Source organism: Tachypleus tridentatus, chromosome 9 (assembly GCF_004210375.1).
Source record: "Tachypleus tridentatus isolate NWPU-2018 chromosome 9, ASM421037v1, whole genome shotgun sequence".
In the NCBI taxonomy this organism is placed as follows: Eukaryota; Metazoa; Arthropoda; class Merostomata; order Xiphosura; family Limulidae; genus Tachypleus; species Tachypleus tridentatus.
Window position 1 is genome coordinate 115,043,852 of NC_134833.1, and position 21,409 is coordinate 115,065,260.

At 32.6% G+C, this 21,409-nt stretch overlaps 1 protein-coding gene across 2 annotated transcripts in view; it reads left to right on the forward strand.

Moving 5' to 3' along the window:
• The window catches only part of Rab3-GAP (Rab3 GTPase activating protein), a 60,995-nt gene that overhangs the window by 31,032 nt on the left and 8,554 nt on the right, over nt 1-21,409 (forward strand). For both annotated transcript variants that reach the window (XM_076456636.1, XM_076456635.1), the window contains exons 19-25: nt 490-647; nt 1,206-1,473; nt 3,982-4,082; nt 4,956-5,058; nt 10,275-10,769; nt 17,040-17,207; nt 19,236-19,409. In XM_076456636.1, coding sequence (XP_076312751.1) covers nt 490-647; nt 1,206-1,473; nt 3,982-4,082; nt 4,956-5,058; nt 10,275-10,769; nt 17,040-17,207; nt 19,236-19,409 — 1,467 coding nt within the window. The remainder of the gene's footprint in view (nt 1-489; nt 648-1,205; nt 1,474-3,981; nt 4,083-4,955; nt 5,059-10,274; nt 10,770-17,039; nt 17,208-19,235; nt 19,410-21,409) is intronic.

A 21,409-nucleotide genomic window follows, 5' to 3' on the forward strand; every position in this document is an offset into this window, starting at 1 on the left:
GCTAGTGAATAAAGTTTTTATATTTAAAGAAGTGTTATGTTGAATTAAAACGTTTTGAATAAATGTTGCAAATGCATTTATGACTTTATATGTCATAACATACTATAAAAATATAGTATAGTAAAATTCCAGACTAGAAAAGTTTGGTATTTTTAATGTTTTTTTTTTTTACCTTATCAGACCTTTATAAAGTGACTATTTACCCATAGGTGATATTGGTTGTCAGTAGAGGTGTCACTAGGTATTTAAAAGATTCAGAACTCAGACCATGAGATGTGGAAATTCAGTATGATATTGATCATGGTTTTTTTTAGATTTTGTAAGACACCAAATGGGGATTTGGGACACTGTCAAATAGAATCAGGGCATAGGTGCTGTGTGTCAGTGCCTGTGGTTATCAGACAAGTAAGTTATAGATGATACAGAGTTTTCTTTCAGTAAGATGTTTAAAACAGTTTCTTTCAGTTGCTTGTACTTTTTTTTTTTTAGACCCAGATAAGTTAGATTTTGAAAGTAAAATACTTCTTCAGATATGTTGGCGAATTAAACAGCTAGTGGCTTTGTACAGAATTGTAGAAGGTATCAATAACAAGCAAAAAGAAAAATCTCCAGTTTGTGATGAAGAAACAGAGCCAAGAGATGTTCAGGTGAGAGTTTAATATTCTGTTTGGTTTGAATAAAAATTACTTTTTAATGTTGAATATAATACAACACGATAAAATGTTTCCATTAGGTTCTGTTCTGTCCTCATTTTGAAGGTAGGGAAAATATCTTCACACAAGATTAACTATAATGCATGCAATTATTAAAGGTTTCATTTTTTTTTCATACTTCAAAGTCAATTCATAATATAATAAACTATTCTTCCAACTTAAGAACAACTATGGAACACTCATAAACAAAAGTGCAGTCAAGTAAAATGGATTATATAATTCTGTATAAGTGCAGATGTTAGCTTAAGGGTTTCCAGCAGAGAGTATTATTTATTGTGGTTAGTAATTTAAAATATATTTTATTTGTATTTTGTACTTTTGTAGATATTATTTTATGACTCTATGTGTTAAAAAGAAGGCTTATTGTAATTTATTTTCATATTAGAGTTTACTAAGCTTTCCTTGTTTCATTGATTAACATTACAAATGTATTTCTGGTCTTGAGTGTGGCTGTTGTAACGGTATCTTTATGCAAGTATGTTAACTTTCCAGCTTTTTTCATCAATGTTCAACTTAACAGAATCTGAAGTAGGGAATTTGGTGTCACTTGCTTCTGTTCATCAGACTTCAACTTATTCTGTGGGTAAACATGTAACCTTTGCTGACAACCAGGAGGTTCTTATGACTTTGTCAAAATTTCTGAGGTTGTTTCAACTTAGTTACTCTCATTTGGTTAAAGAAGATGCCATTGAGAATGGCTCATCAGTGTTACCCATTACAGTGCATCCTGCAAGTTCTGAATCTGACTTAAGAAAAATAGGTAACTATATCTTGCTTATCATGAATTTTAAACAAACTGATCGAGAAAGAACAATCATCAGTATCATTTACAGTGTTTTTATAATCTGTGAGTTGTTAACTCTAAAATTACCAGTGGAGCCAGTCCATGTTGGCTTTTAACTGTTTTGGAAATATATATTTCATAACTGTTCAAACATAACTTTGTGGGTCCATGACTTTTGTAATTACAGATTTCTTAATAACTCACACACACAGATTTAATAAATAAAAGAAAAAGCTGTCAATTTTAGTACTGCTACTAGTTACTGCTGAGACTGTATGTGTTTTACCTAGAAAGTAAGGAATTTCTGCCATCTGATATCTGTAACAGGGAAAAAAAAAGCATAAAAATACTCATTACAATATAATTAGTGGAAATTATCTGTAGTAAGTGGTATATGAACCGGTTGGTGACTTATTGTCAACATTCTGGTGCTTTATTTTATTTTTTCCATATATGTTAACTTTTGAAAATACCTAGATAATTTTTTTTGCAAGGACAATAACATTAAAATATTAGTATGACAGATTCATTGTTTTATTAATTTTATTTTCTGTAGTTTCAAAGAGATTGATAAAAAATTGCTTTAATACTTATTTTTTTATATTTGTGGAAATAATGGTATTGTTGAAGTTCTAGTCAAATAATTTCAGGTTTTTTTTGATGGAATAGTTTTCATTAGGCTTGTTATTACTTTCTTTAGTATGTATTGTCTAAAGTATCTGGTGAGAGAAATTAAAATGTTTTATATCAGTTTCCATGTAAAGGATTTCTATACTTGCCAGTTAATTAACCCTTACATCATTGGCTCGGTCTCTGGGACTGACATCGTAACCAGTTTGTGCTTATTATAATTTTCATTCTATTACTTTTAAATTAGCAAGCATATGTTCACAAAATTTGGCATATTATCAGCAAATATTACAATATCAGATTTTCTAAATTAAGTATTAGGTTTCTTAAGCTTTGCTTTTCACATGCTTTTTGTATTTTTACACATTGCCTATCCAACATGCAAAGTAATTTTCATTTTAAGATTAAACATATTTGTAGGCATCAGAAAATTCTTAGATTTCCCATGTGAAATCTTTATAATGTCTAGATAGTTTTGTTAAATGTTTGTAATGAAAAAGTTTTATGTTTTATATTATTTTCAACAGTGAATCTCTGTTTGGGTTCAGTCGATTTGATCAATCTCGTAACCACCATACAAAATTTAGAAATAAATATAAATTATGCCTTTTTATATCACAACATAAATGTTTAAACTAAGTAATTTAAGATTTCATTACATTATACATTTATATAGATTTATTGTTTTTATTATATTGACTTTTTGCCACGCCTGGCTAGCAATACAGAAGTTACAATGATGTAGTGCACTTTCACTGATGTTACCATATTCAATAATGTAAAACTGACCTTTAGTTTTTTACAAAGTGACATGTCTAAGTTGAGTTTCAGTGGATTAATATTTTGTAAGATACAGTCAACTTTCAATTATTATACATTGTATTATGTATATAGATTATTAATATTTATAAAAACATTCATAAACATACTTTTCTTGAAAAAAACCATTAAATGAAGAAATAAAGTGAACATTTATTTTTTCTAATTATGACCTTTAGACTAGGTTGCTGCTTGTCAGTAGCTTGCTAAGCCTTAAGAAGTTTTAAATGTAGAGGATGCAAAGTGAAATATTATTTTTAAGGTTTTATACACACACACACACACACACGACGTTTGTATCAAATAAAAAAAAAAAAAAGTAGCAATACAGGCTATAATTTATCAAGTGCTTAAAACTCTACTTACCAGCACAAATGTTTGTCTCAAAGGATAAACAGGACTTTGTTATATTTGAAAATGGCTGAGAAATTCATTGAGAGGACATTCTGAGCTTGTGATTGGTTATTCTCATGCCATATATAGAAGTAAATGCATATAAGGGACCATTTTCTAAAAATATAAAGAGGTGAATGGATTTGCTATGTTTGATTCACTAAATGTACTAATAGCTTAGTAAATAGGAAAGATAAAATATTTTTATTTGAAATTCTAGGTTTTCAGTATTGGTAATTTGAGTTTCTAATTTGTACAAAACTATAGACTTTTGACACCACAAACATCTAATTTTCACCATTGCTGCATTTAGCATGATACATGACACACAAAAACGTTTAGGTGTGTTTTTTATATTTACTTTTTCAAGTAAGAAAATAAATAATGTATGATATAAAAACTTGAATTATAATTAACAGTTTAATATCAAACATCATGACATAAATTTATAAAATAGTAGTTCAATAAAACTTTGAGAGTCAGCAAACGAGATGACATTGCCTTTCACCCCTGACCCATATGGAAGGTTTAATGAACATCAAATGTTTTTTATTTTGTTTGAATTGTAGAAAGATATATTGCATTTTTTTGTACTGGATAAAAAATGTGAGATTTTTTTAGCACATTACATATCTATTACAGGTGACTTCATGTTTCATGCTGTTATACAATCGAAAGAAACTTCTGACACTACACTACATGATGCATTAAAGAAAAGTGGTATTGTACCCAAACAACTACTGGTATGTTCAGCAGTAGTTTATTTATTTTCAAAATAAAAGGGTGATACTTAAAATAAAGAAAGCTCATTTTATGTTGAATGTTTGAACAAAAAGTGTAGGGCAGTATGTTGATGATGTAGAAACTGGATTCTAGATTAATTAACAAAGCTTAGAAAATTAATGTATTAAAAGTTAAACTTGTATAAGTTATATAAGTATTTTAGACAGAGTTTATATAAGGTAAAAAAAGCAAGGAATTTTTTATTATTGTTAATTTAATGATAACAGTAAATAAACTAACATTGCTATTACAGTGTTCTTGGATAGGAATTTGATTAATTTTATTATATTGGAAAAAAACTTATTTTTGTTTCTATATGTAGTTATATGTGTATTTAGTATTTTTTCATGTAAATATATTCACCTAGATAAATAGTTCCTAACCTAAATATAGGTAGAAGAAACAGTTAAAGCTTATGATGTTTTGCTTCAATAGTTCAATAATTTTTTATGTAAAAGAAAGTTGAAATTACACAATATATTAAATTATAGATCAGCCAATAAAATATCAGCATTCTTTGTATACTATGGAGTTGTTTATTTTCATTTTGTATGTCTGCTGTAAAAATAACGAATATAGTTTCATATAACTGTTTTTATTCTGTAAGATACGAACACAGCACATCCTTGAGATTTCTTAAAAGCTTATTTTTCAAAGTAACATTTTTTTGCTAACTGTTCATGTATGTCTATTATGTATAGATAATGAAACCACTAAGAAAATATTGTTCCAGATATTTTAAAATTTTGTAAATGTATTTTTGATACACATTTGATATTTAACCATGACTAATAATTTAAAAAATCATCTGTATAACTTTTCTTTTTCCTCAGGAAATCCTTCTAATATATTGGCTGTCTCACACAACTAGTCTAAACAAATGGAAACAATGGCTTGTTTTTCAAGACCTTCTTAAGCATATTACATCTCTTGCAGGTAATGAAAGATGTTAAATTGCATACTTTTATTAAATTTGTTAAAATATTTTAGGTTTAATAATTGTATTACATGATTTATATTAATTAACATATTTATTATTTGTTAAATATATATATCATTAAAAAATAAATAAAAACATGACTTTGCATATAATAGACACCATATATTAAGATTATTTACATATGAGTTCGACATGTGCCACAAAACCAATAGTTATATTTCTTTACACATCACATTTTTGGTATGTGATTACTGTGAAATATACCAACACTAAACTAAGTATATATATAATTCAACAGTTCATCAGCTGCTTCTGAAAAGATAACTTTAAAATAATACTTCGGAAACATAATTGAGTCTGAATTAATTAATCATCATAATGACGAGAAACCCACTTGAAGTAAAAATATACATCTCAGGATGGCCGGTATGGGCATTCTTAACCTGAAGATAACCTAAGAAGGTTAAAACATTCTCTGCTGTATTAGTAAAAGTGTTAATATCCATACCAGCTGTCCTGAGGTATATAATTAATCATCAGTATTTAATGATAGTTTTAAAAAATAAGCATTTCATAAAGAAGAATTATGCTATTTACACTTGTAGTTCCTTTTAATGAAAATACCTCTAAAATTTTATATCTGTGTCTTATTATAGTTAGCTTTTTTTATCTTTAATCAGTTTTTATTATGCATTACTGCAAATACATGAATATGTATCTAGTATATTCAGGTTTTATTTATTGTTAAGTGTAGGGACCTTAAGAACAAAAACTTGTTTTTGCATTTTGTGAGAAGTGACCTACTCCATTTTTATTTAAGGTTTAATTCACTGATAGTTAGGCAACCAAAATTATAATTTAACGAGGTCTGTTAAAAAAAATACGAGGACTGATGTCATAAAACAAAATGTACTTTATTTAGAAGTTACAGGTCTGGGACCCCTTCAAAGTACTCTCCTCCCCAACGCACACACTTATCCCAACGGTGTTTCCACTTGTTGAAACAGTCCTGGTACGCTTCTTTTGTAATGTCCTCCAGCTCCTTCGTCGCATTTGCCTTAATCTCGGGAATCGTCTCACATCTTCTTCCTTTCAAGGGTCTTTTGAGTTTGGGGAACAAGAAAAAATTGCAAGGAGCAAGGTCAGGTGAGTAGGGGGGGTGGGGAAGAACAGTGATCGAGTGTTTGGCCAAAAACTCACGAGTTATGAGGCACAAATTTCGCAGCAACGCGGTGCGTCTTCAATTTTCCGGTCAAAATCTCGTGACAAGATCCAACTGATATCCTACACTCTTCAGCAAGCTCACTGACAGTCAGAGGTCGATTTGCCCGCACCAGGGTGTTGATTTTGTCGACGTGTGGGTCGTCAGTTGACGTGGAAGGACGTCCAGGACGCTCATCATCTTCAATGGACTGTCGACCATCCTTAAAATGTTCATGCCACTTGAAACATGCCGTACGCTTCATAGCAACATCACCGTAAGCCGTGTTAAGCATAGCAAAAGTTTCAGTCGCAGATTTTCCAAGTTTAACACAAAATTTCACAGCAAGTCGTTGCTCCTTCAGGTCATTCATTCTGAAATCCACCAAACGAAAAAATTGCACTTCACTTAAAACCGCGTAGCTAATACACAAATGAAGATATCTGCAATCGGGAAATGGCGTCGTAATCAGCTGATCTGTGCAAACCTAGCGACACCAAGCAGATTCCCCTGGAACCAACTGGAGTTGTGCAATTCAAACAGTCCGCGTATTTTTTGCACAGCCCTCGTATAGGTATTTTAGAAAATTTTCAAAAATTCATTTTTCAATTTTTTTTATAATTTGCACTAAAGTGAACCTGTTTAATCCTGTTACCAAGTAAATAAAACCCTTTTTTTTATAAAATATATTATCAAATAGATTATTTCTAAAGGTTCTGTATGTGATAAAAACTTATGATATGGCATCTTTTGGCAACTGCATGACAAAATTGTCACTTTTGAATAAAAGTGCATATTATAATACAGTTGGTGGTGCTAAATAAATAGTATGGAATTATTATGATATAACAATATGGAAAGGTTTCATCACAAATTACTTTTTTAATATATATCACCAAAGCATGTGATGAAATTTGTTACACAGAGGAAATATGGTTAATTTGATTTGAAAGTGTGGCTTTTTGACTTGGCAATATCATCATGATGTGGGAATGGGGTCGCTAAATTACACAAAATCTTTTGTGCCACATCAGTTCTGTAGTACTTGAACTATATTTTTTAAGGATAATAATTGTAAGTGGTTTTCTTAATATTAACAGTAGCCAAAAACTTTTAGTATGTGAAGTTAACCTGTATTAGATGTTGAAGAAAATAACATTTATTGCAAAAAGTGGCTAAATTGTGGTAAATTTAGTAACTGAAAATGTTTTTTGTAAAAAGCTTGTTTTTTTTTTCTGGTTTATTATCTTAAAGTACTTGCTATAGTGAATTAGACTGGATACAAGCCTCAGTCTCATAATGAGAAATCATCTGGTATCATTTTTAGGTTTAGGTCTAAATAGAAGGGCTTATGATTGTATTGGTATTCACTTTGACATTTAAGTGATATCTGTTTTCATCTTTGAACACTATTTGACTGTGTAAAAAACAAATTTAATTGATTTGGTTAATAATAGCTTATTTTCTTTGTTTCCATTTTAGTTTTTGTTTCAGATTTTAATAGGCCTCAAGTGACCTGTGTATCTGTTTTCTTTATGTGACATGAAATGCTGGAATCTTTGTTTTCTTCATACTGATAGGTAGTGCCTGAAGCGATACGTGAAATGAATGCAAATAATTTGGATAATGGAACAGTGTATTATATGCTACAAGAAATCTTATGTATTCTCTCAAGGTCATTAAATATCATTAGTGATTTTGCTCAACAATGAGACCTACTCAGTGAATATGTTGAAACATGGAACAGGACTAAAAATGTTGAGTTCTCCAAACCAACTCTGTGTAACAAAAGTAAATTTATGTGGCTGAAAACAAAATATTTAATAATATTTCTTGACCAAGAAAAATGTATTTTATGCCAAAAAGGTTTGGAGAATTTCTCACATATTGTTTGTCTCTGGAGAGAAATTCCTCAAGATTAAAAGAAAAGTAAGTGATAAATACATGCCTAATAAAGAAAACAAAATATCTGGAGTCATTTGATTGGGTATAAGAAATGCCATCAGATCAAGTAATAAAGAGTAATGTATGGTATTGAGATATCAGTTATCAAAGGTAACCATGAGTATGATATCCCCACTATTAATATCGTCCAAGCACATGCTGCTCAGAAAAGTCTTCTCCATGAACAATGTTGTCTTCCACACCTGTATCAAAGCTAATTATCAGCCATCTGATATTTTGAATATGTCAGAACTACTGAATGGTAAACATTCCTTAGAAGAAAGAAAGAACAGAATATTTTCCATCATCTATTTGATATTGTGCACAAAGATCCTGATAGGTGGCTTCAAGTGTTCTATGTAGATAAAGTTGTGTTTGTTCTACTAACAGAGAATCTAACCAATATAAAAGCCAAAATAGGAGGAGTCATTAAAGCCAAAGAGCATTTGTCCCAGTATAATAGTTCAGCTATTCTCTACCCATTATGATTTTAGTTATGTGGGTGCAAGGAGGCTATGAGAGGGGGAGGTGAAATGAAAACCTTGTAAGTGTAGTAAGTGTTGGTATAATAAGCTTAAAGTAAAGATGTAGTGTGGGATCACCTAGTACAGAGCCAAGTGTATAACATTTTTCATTAACATAGAAATATTGATTCAATTTATAACTTAAATTGTTTCTGAATTAATCTGTTTTTTGTTGTATCACAAACATTTTAATTAAAAAATCAAACCTCTTTAATCAATGGAGACTCCTGAATTAAGAAACCAACAAATATTTTTCTAGTTTTGTTGTTTATATATTTCAACAGAATAAGGTTTATATTTTTATTGCAAAGCAGCATAATACAAAAGTCACTGTTAGAACAGTGTTATTTAACCACACTGGTTTTTCTGTATAAGTTGATAACCTCCTGCTGGACCATCATTTTCTTGCATCATTTTCTCGTAATTTATAACTGGTATGAAATTAGAACACGTCTTTGTTACAGTCTGCTATTTTACAATATTCTTCAAGATGGATGATATGTAATTCAAGGATGCCTGAAAATGATGATGCATGTTTATTTATATTTTTGTAGCAAATAGATTTTGATATAACTATTTCCAAACCTGCATTTTAAATTCAAAAATTACTTGGCAAACTTTCTAAAATAGCTCACAATGGCTTTCTGGCTACAGTGCTATTAATCAAAATGTTTTAAATAATTTTGCATATTGTTATTTTAATACCTGTACAAGACACAGATGTTTTGTTGAAACCTGTAGTATATTTCACTATCAATAAAACTTTTAGTTATACATATAAATCATTGTTTGTCTAACTAATATTATGTTAGCATAAATTGCTTCCTTACTACTCAAGTATTATTTTTATCATTATCATTTGTATTGTTAGCTTAGTATATGAATTTGGGATTGACCAAGGTCCTGTATGCTGGCCAGGCCTTGAGTTGTCACTTGAATAACAACTAGAAATTTGTCTTATAATGTCAGTGTTTCTAAACTAGCAATTGCACATTGATTTATTGCATTATACACCTGTTGTCAGTTTGTTATATAGAATTGGCTTCATTAACGTGTGACTTTAGTTTTTACTTATATAGCTGAATAACTTTTGATCTAAAACTTTTCAAATTCATAAGTTACATTTTATAATACAAATATAATTTATAATAAACAAATTATAGTAAAACTTCTTTTATTGTACAGTAACCAGACAATACTTGCACATAACACAACTAAGAAAATTTGAACTGTACCTTCCTGTTGTTATATCATGGTGCTTTTAATGCTTATATATGTGGCAACATACATTATACAGTACAAATACAAAATATGTTTTTTACATTTGAGGGATTTTTAAGACACTAGTGGTAGAGAAATATTACTGAAGTTTTCCATGAATAAACTGAGATGGAAGAGAGAATACATTGAGCAGATCATGTGAAAAGTCTCATTTCTGTGTGGGGCCAGACTTATTGGACACCCTGTAGATAAATGATGTTTTGCAATATTCGTTATAATATTCATTGTTCTTCTAATGACACATTCTTTTTTCTATTAACAGTATCTTTAGATGAAAGCTTGTTGTGTGGTGATGGAGAAAGTGAACCGATCTGGTGGAAAACTGTAAAGAGTCTTCTGTGTGAATCTACCAACAGTCTTTCAGCTTACACGGCAGCCATCATTGCCCAGTCTGTAGCCATTACTTTAGCACTTGGAAACAACCACAAACTGGCAAGCAATCCTCCTTCATTGGCCTCTATTTCAATGGAGCAGTTAGCCTCAGCAACACAATTAGATAGTGAGAATGTAAGTCAGGAAGTTGGGCAAGAAGAGACTGATCTTAGTGATATTCAGGAGATCCAGGGGATTTGTATGGATAAAGGTCCTACAGACAATGGGGATAGTGAATGGGAATCTATATCTTTAAATACAGAAAGATGGCACTTTCTAGTGACTCAGCTGGAAGATGTGTTTGTCCTCAGCATGCTCTTGAACCTCCTACCAAATGTACCAAAGTTTGAAGTTTCACTGTCATCACTGTTAAACAGTGGCCAAGGTTGGTGATCAGTTTATAAAATTTACACACTAAGTGTAAGACAGCTAGCTTTATTCAGAAAATGGAGTAAGAAGAAATATGTGAAAAGGGATGGGCACTGGCTGTGTAATATTGGTGAATGGAGAGTTTTTAAATGTATTGTACTTTTAGCTCCTGTATGAATAAGTTAAAAACCATGTGTATATAAGCAAGTTATATTCAAATCTTACATTAATATCAGTAATGACTGCAGAACCTCCTTAAATGTATAATTTTCCACTATATTGTCTAACTGTAAAGCTTGTTAACACTCAGAGCTCTAACTTTTCATCTGACTTGGTGTATTTTATACTCTAGATATAGTTGTTTTGTATTGTTGATTGAGCTGTTGTGCACTATTGGTGTAGTTGTTCTGTACTGTTGGTGTAATTACTCTGTTCAAAATTGAACAGTTCTACTTCTATACTAGAAGACATGATGTATTATTTTGTACTACATGTGTTCATGTAATGGTCTTTTGACTATTGTCCTTTCTGGGATCTGGTGGGTTACCCTTGCTATACAGGTTTCCTTTCCTAGGTACCTCTCCAGTCTTTCTATTTGGCCCATTACCTGTATTTTTCCCACTTATAGTATCACAAATATATCTGTTTATTTTATGTCAGGGTGATCAATTACGTGATGACCACCTTATGTCTCCCCCCTTCAATTTCAACAGCTCTTGTCTGCATTCTGTGTACTCTTCCTTCTCTGGTATTCTTTCCTTGTGATTCAGATGTCTTTCATTTCTGCACATCTCTGATGAATTGTGAATTCTTTGTTCCTGTGTCTTCATTCATGCATTTCCTTTTCTGTTACCCTCATTATATATTTCCTATATAATGACCTTCACTATTTTTTACTTTTTGTTCACGCTGTCCCTGTTCAATTTCATTCTCCCCTTTTTCAGTTCCTCTATCTGCTCCATCTGGTTGTCTTGTCCACATAGGGATTTAGATTTATACCTGGGACAATTCTCCATCAACTGACATGGTTATATTTCTCAGCTAACAGATGGGTTTATTATGCTCCTATTTATATATCCCACTCCGATGTACTCTTTGTTACTTTCTTTCTTTCTAATGGTTCTGGTTTCCATTTCCTACTTCCATCCAACATCTTCCTCTCTGACATTTTTTGGGTTCCTTGATGTATTTTCCAGAAGTTTTTTACCCTTTCTGTGTCTTAAGTCTGTTTCCTCATGGTTTGTCTGACTTAATTTCTACTACCTTGTAAGATCTATGTTGTAAGGAGAAACATAGATCTTGGTCATCCATAATGAACAAAATCTATGTTTCTCCTTGCAACATTTTCTTCAGTTTGTCCACTCTCCCTGGAATCTGTGGGTTGTAGGTTTGGTATAGTATCACACTGACATTCATCGCCATTTCTCTTTTTACATAACTCCTCAGTTTCTGGAAATGTGCTCACTTTTTCCATCTTTGTGACTTTCTTGCTACCTTTCCTCGGTACATCTCCAACTTTCACATCATGTTGGAAGCCATTTTATATTCATTTGATGAGGTATCTTGAGAATCTAGTTTGTTTTTTTTGCTACCCTTACCCATTCCACCTCCACAGCCATTTCTCTTTTTACCTGGCTCCTCAGTTTCTGGAAATGTTTAAGAATGGTTACTCTCCTTTCTTAGGTCCATCTTCCTTCCACATTTCTATAGGATTTTTGTATTGCCTTATTTTTCTTTCAGTACTCTTTTTGTGATGTTCATTATTTCCTTATACAATGGGCTTGAGCTTCCCACCATCATTTTTCCCAGTTGTCCCAACTTCATCTCACTTGTTCTTTACTTCTCCTGACCATTCTCCCACTTCTGCCTTATTCTTGTGCCCTATCTATTCTCCATTTCTTACTTCCATTCAACATCTTTCTCTTTGACCTAATCATCTGAATGGTCCAAGATCTGTTGAAGCCCATATAAGACATTGGGCACTGTTCATGGTTTCACTTCACTCTCTGCTTCATTTTGCTGTCTTGACCTCATAGGGATTTAGATTTCTGTGATCATTCTTGATCAACGAATGTGGCTATATTTCTCAGCTTACAGAGAGGATTTTTTCATGTTTTTTTCCAATGATATTTTCTCTTCTCCTCTGGTTCCAGCCACCAGCGTTCTTTCACCTCCTATTTCATTCTTTGTATCTTCAATGTCTTGAGGAGGTGGTAAGAGAATTACTGGAGAAATAAGTTTTAAGAGGGTTCATAATTCCTCTTTGGGTTTTTACTTTATTCTTTTTGTTGACCTCCAAAAGGTCTGGGACAGATGTTTGATTATCAGTCTTTCATCTGTGATGATTTTTGGGTGTCACACAATTTCAGATGATGAATTTTCTTTCTTTTCATTAATCATTTCAGCCTGTGGATGATCAAGATCTATGTTTCAGATTCTTTCTCCTTACAACATTTTCTTTTATTCATCTGCTCTTGCTTTCTGCAGATGACGAATTCATATCTCTTTCCAGTAAAACATGCTTGCCCTTTCAGCTATGGGGACATTATAATGTTTCAGTCAATCTCACTATTCATTGCTAAAAGAGTAGCCCAAGAGTTGACAGTGAGTAGTGCTGACTAATTGCTTTTTTTTTTAGTCTTTCACTGCTAAATTAGGAATGGATAGAGCATAATCTCCTTAATACACTTCCATTCTTCTTCATGAATCCAATTATTTAGGGTGGTTTGTCAATTTATTTATTCCTTCATTATTCTGACCCTATTTTTCTTTCACCCAGCAATTCTTTTCAACTCATCTCAGCCATGCTCATCTTTCTCCCATTTGCATACTGGATTTTCAATGTCTAGTCACCCATGTTTCATGCTTTGTATTCACTCCCTGCATTGAGAAGTTCTTTATCCTTTGGAGACTATAGCTCTTCTGGAACTTTTCTTGCCTCTTGCCCATGCATAAATCCTCTACAGTGAATATTGCTCCAACACCACAGCAGGCATTATCTTAGCTCTTGCAAAACAGGACCTTCACCTAGTCATATATGCTTTTCTTTAAGAATGAATGATGGTCAAATCCAGTCTTTTGGTAGCTGGAGCATTCTTTATTTGTCATACAGTTGAACTGTATGCTGTCCATTGGACATCCTTACATTTCCTTTCCCTTCTTTAGTTCTGATCCATATGAATAGTTCCACAGTCATGTCTCACATCAACTAACAAAGAAACACTCATTTTAGGTTCCCCTGCTTCCTGATATTGGAACTTTTCTTTTGGTCCATTCTAATAGGATGAGTTTAATTGTCTGCCATGCTCTGGATTCACTGATGGTCATCGTGGGCTCTCTTTCTCAAAAAGTGTCCTACACACAAAATGGTCTTTCAATCATAATTCTTCCATGCCTTTACCACATTCCTTAAAGCCAAACTTTCTCTCTTTTGGTTTCTCATTCATCAGCTTCAGTTGTTGTTTATGCTCTCAATCACAACTGGTTCTATGTGTTTCTGTAAGCTTGTTTTCCCTCCACCTTCTCTTTGGGTCCTTTCTCTAATTTAGGATACCCCATGCTAGCTTTGATTGGTTTCCTCTCTCTGGCAATTTCAACCTTGGCTTCCATTATTCCATCATTTCTTGTATAATACTGCACCTTACCAACATATAATTCCTTCTGATCCAATTTCACACATAGTTCTTTCATTGGGGAGTGACATCTCTCCATCTTTGTTGGAGGATTTGTCAGGTCTACCATCTGTACCCTCTGATCATGTAGCTTTCCTTTTTATCCCACTCTTATTACTCCTCTTCCTCACCCATGTACCAAAGTGCATGGCATGCTTATTTCAGTTAGTCATCTTGTTGCATTTTCCCCTCTGACTGACCTGCTTTATGACCTATTAATTCCTCTTTCATGTGTGTGTTTTACCGTGGCTTGACCGTCTCTTCCATCATGATAATTGTGTGGCATTTCCAAATGCTGTAGAATATTTTCTTTGTTGGTTCTTTCTACTCTCTTCTGTTCTGTCTTTATCTCTAGACCCCCCAACCCCCGTCTTCCTCTTTACTTGACTGGAATCTCATTGTGGTTCTCCATACTCTTATTAATGACTCAACTGAACTTCTAGTAACTTGTTTGATGCATTGTATTTCCCAGGACACGTCCTTCCTATACTTGCCTGTGGTTGCTGTGGTCCAGATGTTTATGCCATAGTTTTTTTCAAACTCTCTTAAATCTCACTTACCTTCTCCTTTATCTTTACTGTTTTATTCTAGTTAAGGTTGATGGCCACACATTTTTTTCCTGTATTCCATTCTTCTATATTCCTTCTCTGTGTTAGTTTGGTACCAGACAGATTTCAGTATCTTGTCCAGGCCATTCATTACTTTATCATGCTCTTGCTCCTTTTTTTGGGCTGTACGTACCATCCTTTCATTCTTTGGAACCCCTCTTCTACTTGAAATCTCTTTTTTTCCATTCTTACATCTGGTATATGTCTCTTTATATGTGGATGATCATGGGCTCTTTTGTGTCTTTTTCTCATCAGATTTGTCACCTCTCACATTTCGTAGCTACTTTTATTCACAGACTTTTGATGCTAGTATCCAGGCTGATATGTAGACTGCTCCACATTTCATCATTATCCACTATCTGCTTTACCTGGTTTTCTTGTGCTTTTATGAATTTAGACTTCTACCTGTGGCCATTCTCCAATCCTCTATACAAATTTTTGTTCACCTCATAGTTACTATTGGTTTGATGTAGACTATACCCATTCCATGGTTTCAAGTATCATGAAAAAATTCTGCACCAAAATTGTATTTATATTCACTTCTTTGGTTAGTGTTTCCCAGTTTTTAAAAATTGGGTTTCATGGATGCTCATTGTACTGTATTCATAAAGGACCTTTCTGGACCAATCATATCTTTCTCATCAAAGTGGAGTGCAAGAGACCCTTGTCTCTTGCCATTTTCTAGTGTACCATAGAGAATACTTGCTGATTGAGATGTAGTTGCTGAGGCTAGAACAAGGAATCTCTTTATAGTGAGAAGTGGAACTGGGATGACACCATTGTGTAGTGCAGGTCACCCCATTCTTGTAACTGATGCATCAAAATTGTAAAGTGGATATAATTTGTTATACTAACCTTTTTATATATCTTTATCTTATAATTTCTCCTACTTCAGCCAAAGTCTGTTCAATTGAGTCAAGGTGAACACTAGTACAAGACTATTTCACATCATACTGAAAAGAAACAACAACAAAAAAAACTCCACTTCTACAGCTGCCATGGAGTCTGTAGAGGCTGATATAGGGGAGGTGAACACACAAGTTACAGTCTGAATGAGCTCCAACCTCACTATCAATATTGACTGTTTGGCAACTTGTGTAAAAATACTCACAGTGACATAATTATGTCTCTACATATCCTATAAGTGTATTTGAGTATTCCTTTTAGAAGTTACTATTTTCCTTGCCTAGTAATTTATTTCCATTAGATATTCACCTCTCACACATACCCACCCATTCTTCTCACTTTTCTGGTGCATATTTCTTGATTGCCTCATCAAAGATTGAGGATACATGACAAAATGTAGGGGGCATTGAGGTGAATTCTAAATCCTGTTTGTGGGGAGGGTTCTGCTGCATCATGATGTAATCTTGTGGTAAAAATTCACGTGAGATTAGGCAGGAGTTTTCACAAAGCTGGTGGCTCTCACTTTGCTGTGGTAGATCATGTGAATTTATAAGGAAAGAAGCTAGTCTGTATATGTCTATCAGAAATACATTTTCAGGCAAGAAGAATTTAGACTTTTAAGAAAGAATGTTAAGTTTTTATTTTAACAAGTGAGAAAGTAGTTTCTAGTCAATGTTGATTCCAATTCCATGCTTATCCTTACATTATGAGCCAGTAACTCAATAGTACTGAGTCATTAAACTTAGAAATTTACTTCATGAAATATGATGAATTAATTGTTCCTGTCAGTGTATTCAAAAGAAAACTGTCAAGATACATAAATTAAGGAAGGAAGGATGTGGTATGGTATTAAATACAATTTTATTTAACACAAAAAACATTTTTCAACATCATGGGAGGACTGCTATTTTGCCATCATTACTTGGTGTAAGACAAGTAAAGTATTAAGCACCCCCTTGCAGCATATGGTGTGATAATTATCCCTCCACATGATTTAAGTTCAGTTTTAATTTTTTTAGTGTTCAGGGTGCTTAAAAGCATTAACATGCTATATGTATTTCCAGAAAGTGAATATCCATTCAAAAATATTTTGTTTATTAGGTGCTGTGACAGAGCTTGTGGCTAAATGGGCTGTAACAGCCTCTATTGATCCAGATCTTCTAACTCTGTATGGTGGAAGAGATGAGGAAGCTACTCCATTGTTTCAGTTTGAAGAATCTGAAAATTTGGATAAAGAAAGGAAAGACTATGGTTTTAATTTGTTGAAAGGTGAGACTTTAAATGAAAAATGCATCTAGTAAGATTTTGCAATAAGTTGCTGTCCCTTTGCTTTTTTCATGCGAACATTGCTTAAGTTTACAAATTGTTTTAATGGGGAGGTTTTAGGTGACTATAGTATATTTAAAAGGAGTGTGAGACAAAAGTCATTTTATAAAAGTTAAATTTATGTATTTTCACTTTTGTTTTGTAGTACAGCAATCCTTTCTGGACTTGTGAGCACATTTTATATGGTGAGTGCATCCCTGCAGATCAAATTTCAAAGGACTGGCATGGCCTGGTTGTTAGGGCTCTCCACAATCTATGGATAATGGGTTTGCATCCCATTATGGAACATGCTCACCCTTCCAGCTGTATGGGTGTTATAATATTATGGTCAGTTCCACTTTTCATTGACAAAAAGGTAGTGCAAGAGTTGACAGTGTGACAGTGGGTTGTATTGACTGACTGACTCCTATCTAGTCTGTTGCTGTTAAGTTAAGAATGGCAAACACATACAGCCCTGAGGTAGCTTTATGTGTATTCAACAAACAAACAAATTTCAAAAGTTAAGTAAAAATAATGCTAATTCTATCTCTATTTTAAAGATATTTCAGATTTGATATTTTGCCATTTTGTAACATTTATTTAGTGTAACTTGCAAAGAAAAATGACATTTTTACAACTTACATTTCTGCACAGCTCCCAGGAGCCTCACCTGAAAAACAACATAGTTATTGATTTTTTTCTGCCTAATCCCAAAACAGAGACTTATATTTTCTAAACACTTACCATCCCTTAAGAGTTCAATTCTTAAGATTTTGTTTCTTATATGAATTTACTTCTATTTCTCTGATTTTAATAGGATGGCTTATCATTCCCACCATTTTATGATTTCAAAGTGTATGGTCAGAACAACTATTATAGACAAGGTTTAAGTACCATTGGTTAGAGCATTTTGTATTGATTTACATCAGTATAAAGTAAATAAAGTGGTTTGAGAAGAAATTTATAGTTTCTTGGGAAAGTATGAAATGTAGCTTGTTCAGAGTAAAACAATGTAATGTAATGGGAAGTTTGAAATGTAGCTTGTTCAGAGTAAAACAACGTAATGTAATGGGAAGTTTGAAATGTAGCTTGTTCAGAGTAAAACAACGTAATGTAATGGGAAGTTTGAAAGCTGAGGAACAAAACACAGACCTGGAAATTTTTTATTATTGTGATGTTATTTTCATTCAAAAATGTTTTCATTTCCTATTACATATATTTGAAAGGTAGAAAAACTTTCTTCTATGACAATGCATTGGGTAAACCTTACTGAATTTAAAGTGTGTGTTAGATGATGGCAAGGTGTGTACCAAAGGTTCCACTCTTTAGTTATCGGATATTGTTGTGATGTTTACTATGTTCAGTCAATGCACATAGATAAAATAACTTTTAGTGTAGTAAGAAGAAAGTATATTTATTAAATATAAATTGATTTTGACTAAGAATATTGTTACCAAAAATATTACCTTAGCTGACCTGATGTCATTGTGACAAGTTAAGTTATAGGTTACCAAAATGTCTTTGTCAGTTTTCTCTGTGTTTTTTATGATTTATAGCTGAAAGTGGTATTACTACAATTGCTAAATCAAAGTATCAAAATACAAATATTATTTATTATCAATTTGAAACTGATTGAGCACATAAAATGGAACTTTCTCATCAACTTAAAAAACATTGAATTTTAAAACAGTACAAAGTATTTTTAATATTTTTTAAAAAGTTTCTCACAACAAATTTAGAAAATTTCACAATATATAAAATGATAAAAAACTGTTAAATTCCTTGAATCTCTAAAGCTACAATGAGGTACTGTTTAAAAAGTTTAATGTAGTGTCATTAGGTATTTCCACTAGAAGAAGGAAAGAATTTGAAGGATATTGTGATCCAACCCAAGTCCAGAAAGGGTTAAAGTATGACAGATTTAATTATTAGTTTACTTATATCCCTGCATTTTGTGAGGAAATTTAAACTGTTTCTTGTATTATATGACAGGGCTACTAAGTCAAGTGAGGAGAAGGTATCCTCGAAGCCTAGTGCCAGACTTGGTACTGATTAATTGTGCCTGGGAGCATTTGGTTCAGTGGAACACAGATAGAGATGCTGTTCAGCATTTATTAGGAACAATGCAGTGTCTGTCACGTGTAAACTCTGCTACTCTTTGTAATGGTAGGTCTTTAAACAATATTATTTACTGATATAAACTTCAGTCACAGTTTCATGACAGTCCTGGTAAACTCCTGTTACATCAGCTTCTTGCACTTCATGACAGTCACAGTAAACTTTCAGTGACATCAGTTGCATGCAATTCATTACAGTCACAGTGAACTCCTGTTTTGTCACTTTCATTTCATGACTGTCACTGTAAAGTCTTACACTGGTCAGTTGCATTTCTTGACAGTCACGATAAACTGTTGCATCATTCATTTGTGTTACATCACAGTCATAGTACATTTGATGTATGTTACCAGAATATGATTTATTGGAAACAACATTTTTGCAAGACTGCTTTCCATAAAATTAGTAAGGTAAACTGATTCTCAAAAGAAAGCTTCTCTGTTTAGAGCCACTTGTCCCTGGGAACAGTTGATTTACTGGGACAAAGAAACTGTGCTTATAACTTTGTAAAAACATTATATTCGCCCTTCTGAGTTGGGGTTCATTCTAGTGACCAAATGAAGTATCGCCAGTCCGTCCATCAAGAAAAACATAGCTTGTAATAAGAGTATTGAATAGCATTTGTTACAAGAAGTAAATGTAAAATTCCATATAGAGTGGAAGCATGTCTCTGTACATGTGTGTAAGGTATAATTTGGAAAGAAATACTCCTAAGAAATTTGGTGAGTAAGAAAGCACCACTAATTTCATATAATAAAAATTCAAATGTCAAAAACAAGTTGTTATTAAAGATCTGTTAACATTTCGTATTCAGTAGTATAAAGCACTTATTTTTATAATGGGGATAATTTTTTAGAGTTTTTAAATAATCATTGTCAGTAAATAACATTTAATGAACTGTGATGCTTGATAGGCAAATATAAAAGTTGAGTAACAAATACTGTGAGTTATGGGCTTTTAGGTTGAACATGCTAAGAAGGTCAAAATGTTGTTCTGTACTTTATTTAAAATGAAATTTTAATACCCATACCAGCTGTCTTTAGAATACATTTTTACTTCTGGTGGGTTTCTCATAATCATGAACATTTGCAAAGTATGTGGTATTTACTTTAACCAAACAGTCACTGTTTTGTACATAATGTTTACTTCACCCTAATCAAACAACATTTGTAGTGTACACATTGGTCACTTTACCCTAATCAAACAACATTTTTAGTGTACACATTGGTTACTTCACCTTATGTAAACAACATTTGTAATGTACACAATGGTTACAATACCCTAAACAAACAACATTTGTAGTGTACACAATGGTTACTTCACCCTAAACAAACAACATTTGTAGTGTACACAATGGTTACTTCACCCTAAACAAACAACATTTGTAGTGTACACAATGGTTACTTCACCCTAAACAAACAACATTTGTAGTGTACACAATGGTTACTTCACCCTAAGCAAACAACATTTGTAGTGTACACAATGGTTACTTCACCCTAAGCAAACAACATTTGTAGTGTACACAATGGTTACTTCACCCTAAGCAAACAACATTTGTAGTGTACACAATGGTTACTTCACCCTAAGCAAACAACATTTGTAGTGTACACAATGGTTACTTCACCCTAAGCAAACAACATTTGTAGTGTACACAATGGTTACTTCACCCTAAGGAAACAACATTTGTAGTGTACACAATGGTTACTTCACCCTAAGCAAACAACATTTGTAGTGTACACAATGGTTACGTCACCCTAAGAAAACAACATTTGTAGTGTACACAATGGTTACTTCACCCTTAACAAACAACATTTGTAGTGTACACAATGGTTACTTCACCCTAAACAAACAACATTTGTAGTGTACACAATGGTTACTTCACCCTAAGCAAACAACATTCGTTGTGTATGCATTGCTTACTTAACCTCAAGTAAACAATATTTGTGAAGTACATAACGTTTAGTTCACTCTAAGCAAACATTTGCAGTGTACACAAACAACATTCCTTACTGTAATGTTTTAGGTAGGGTCTTTACTAAATAGTTATTGCC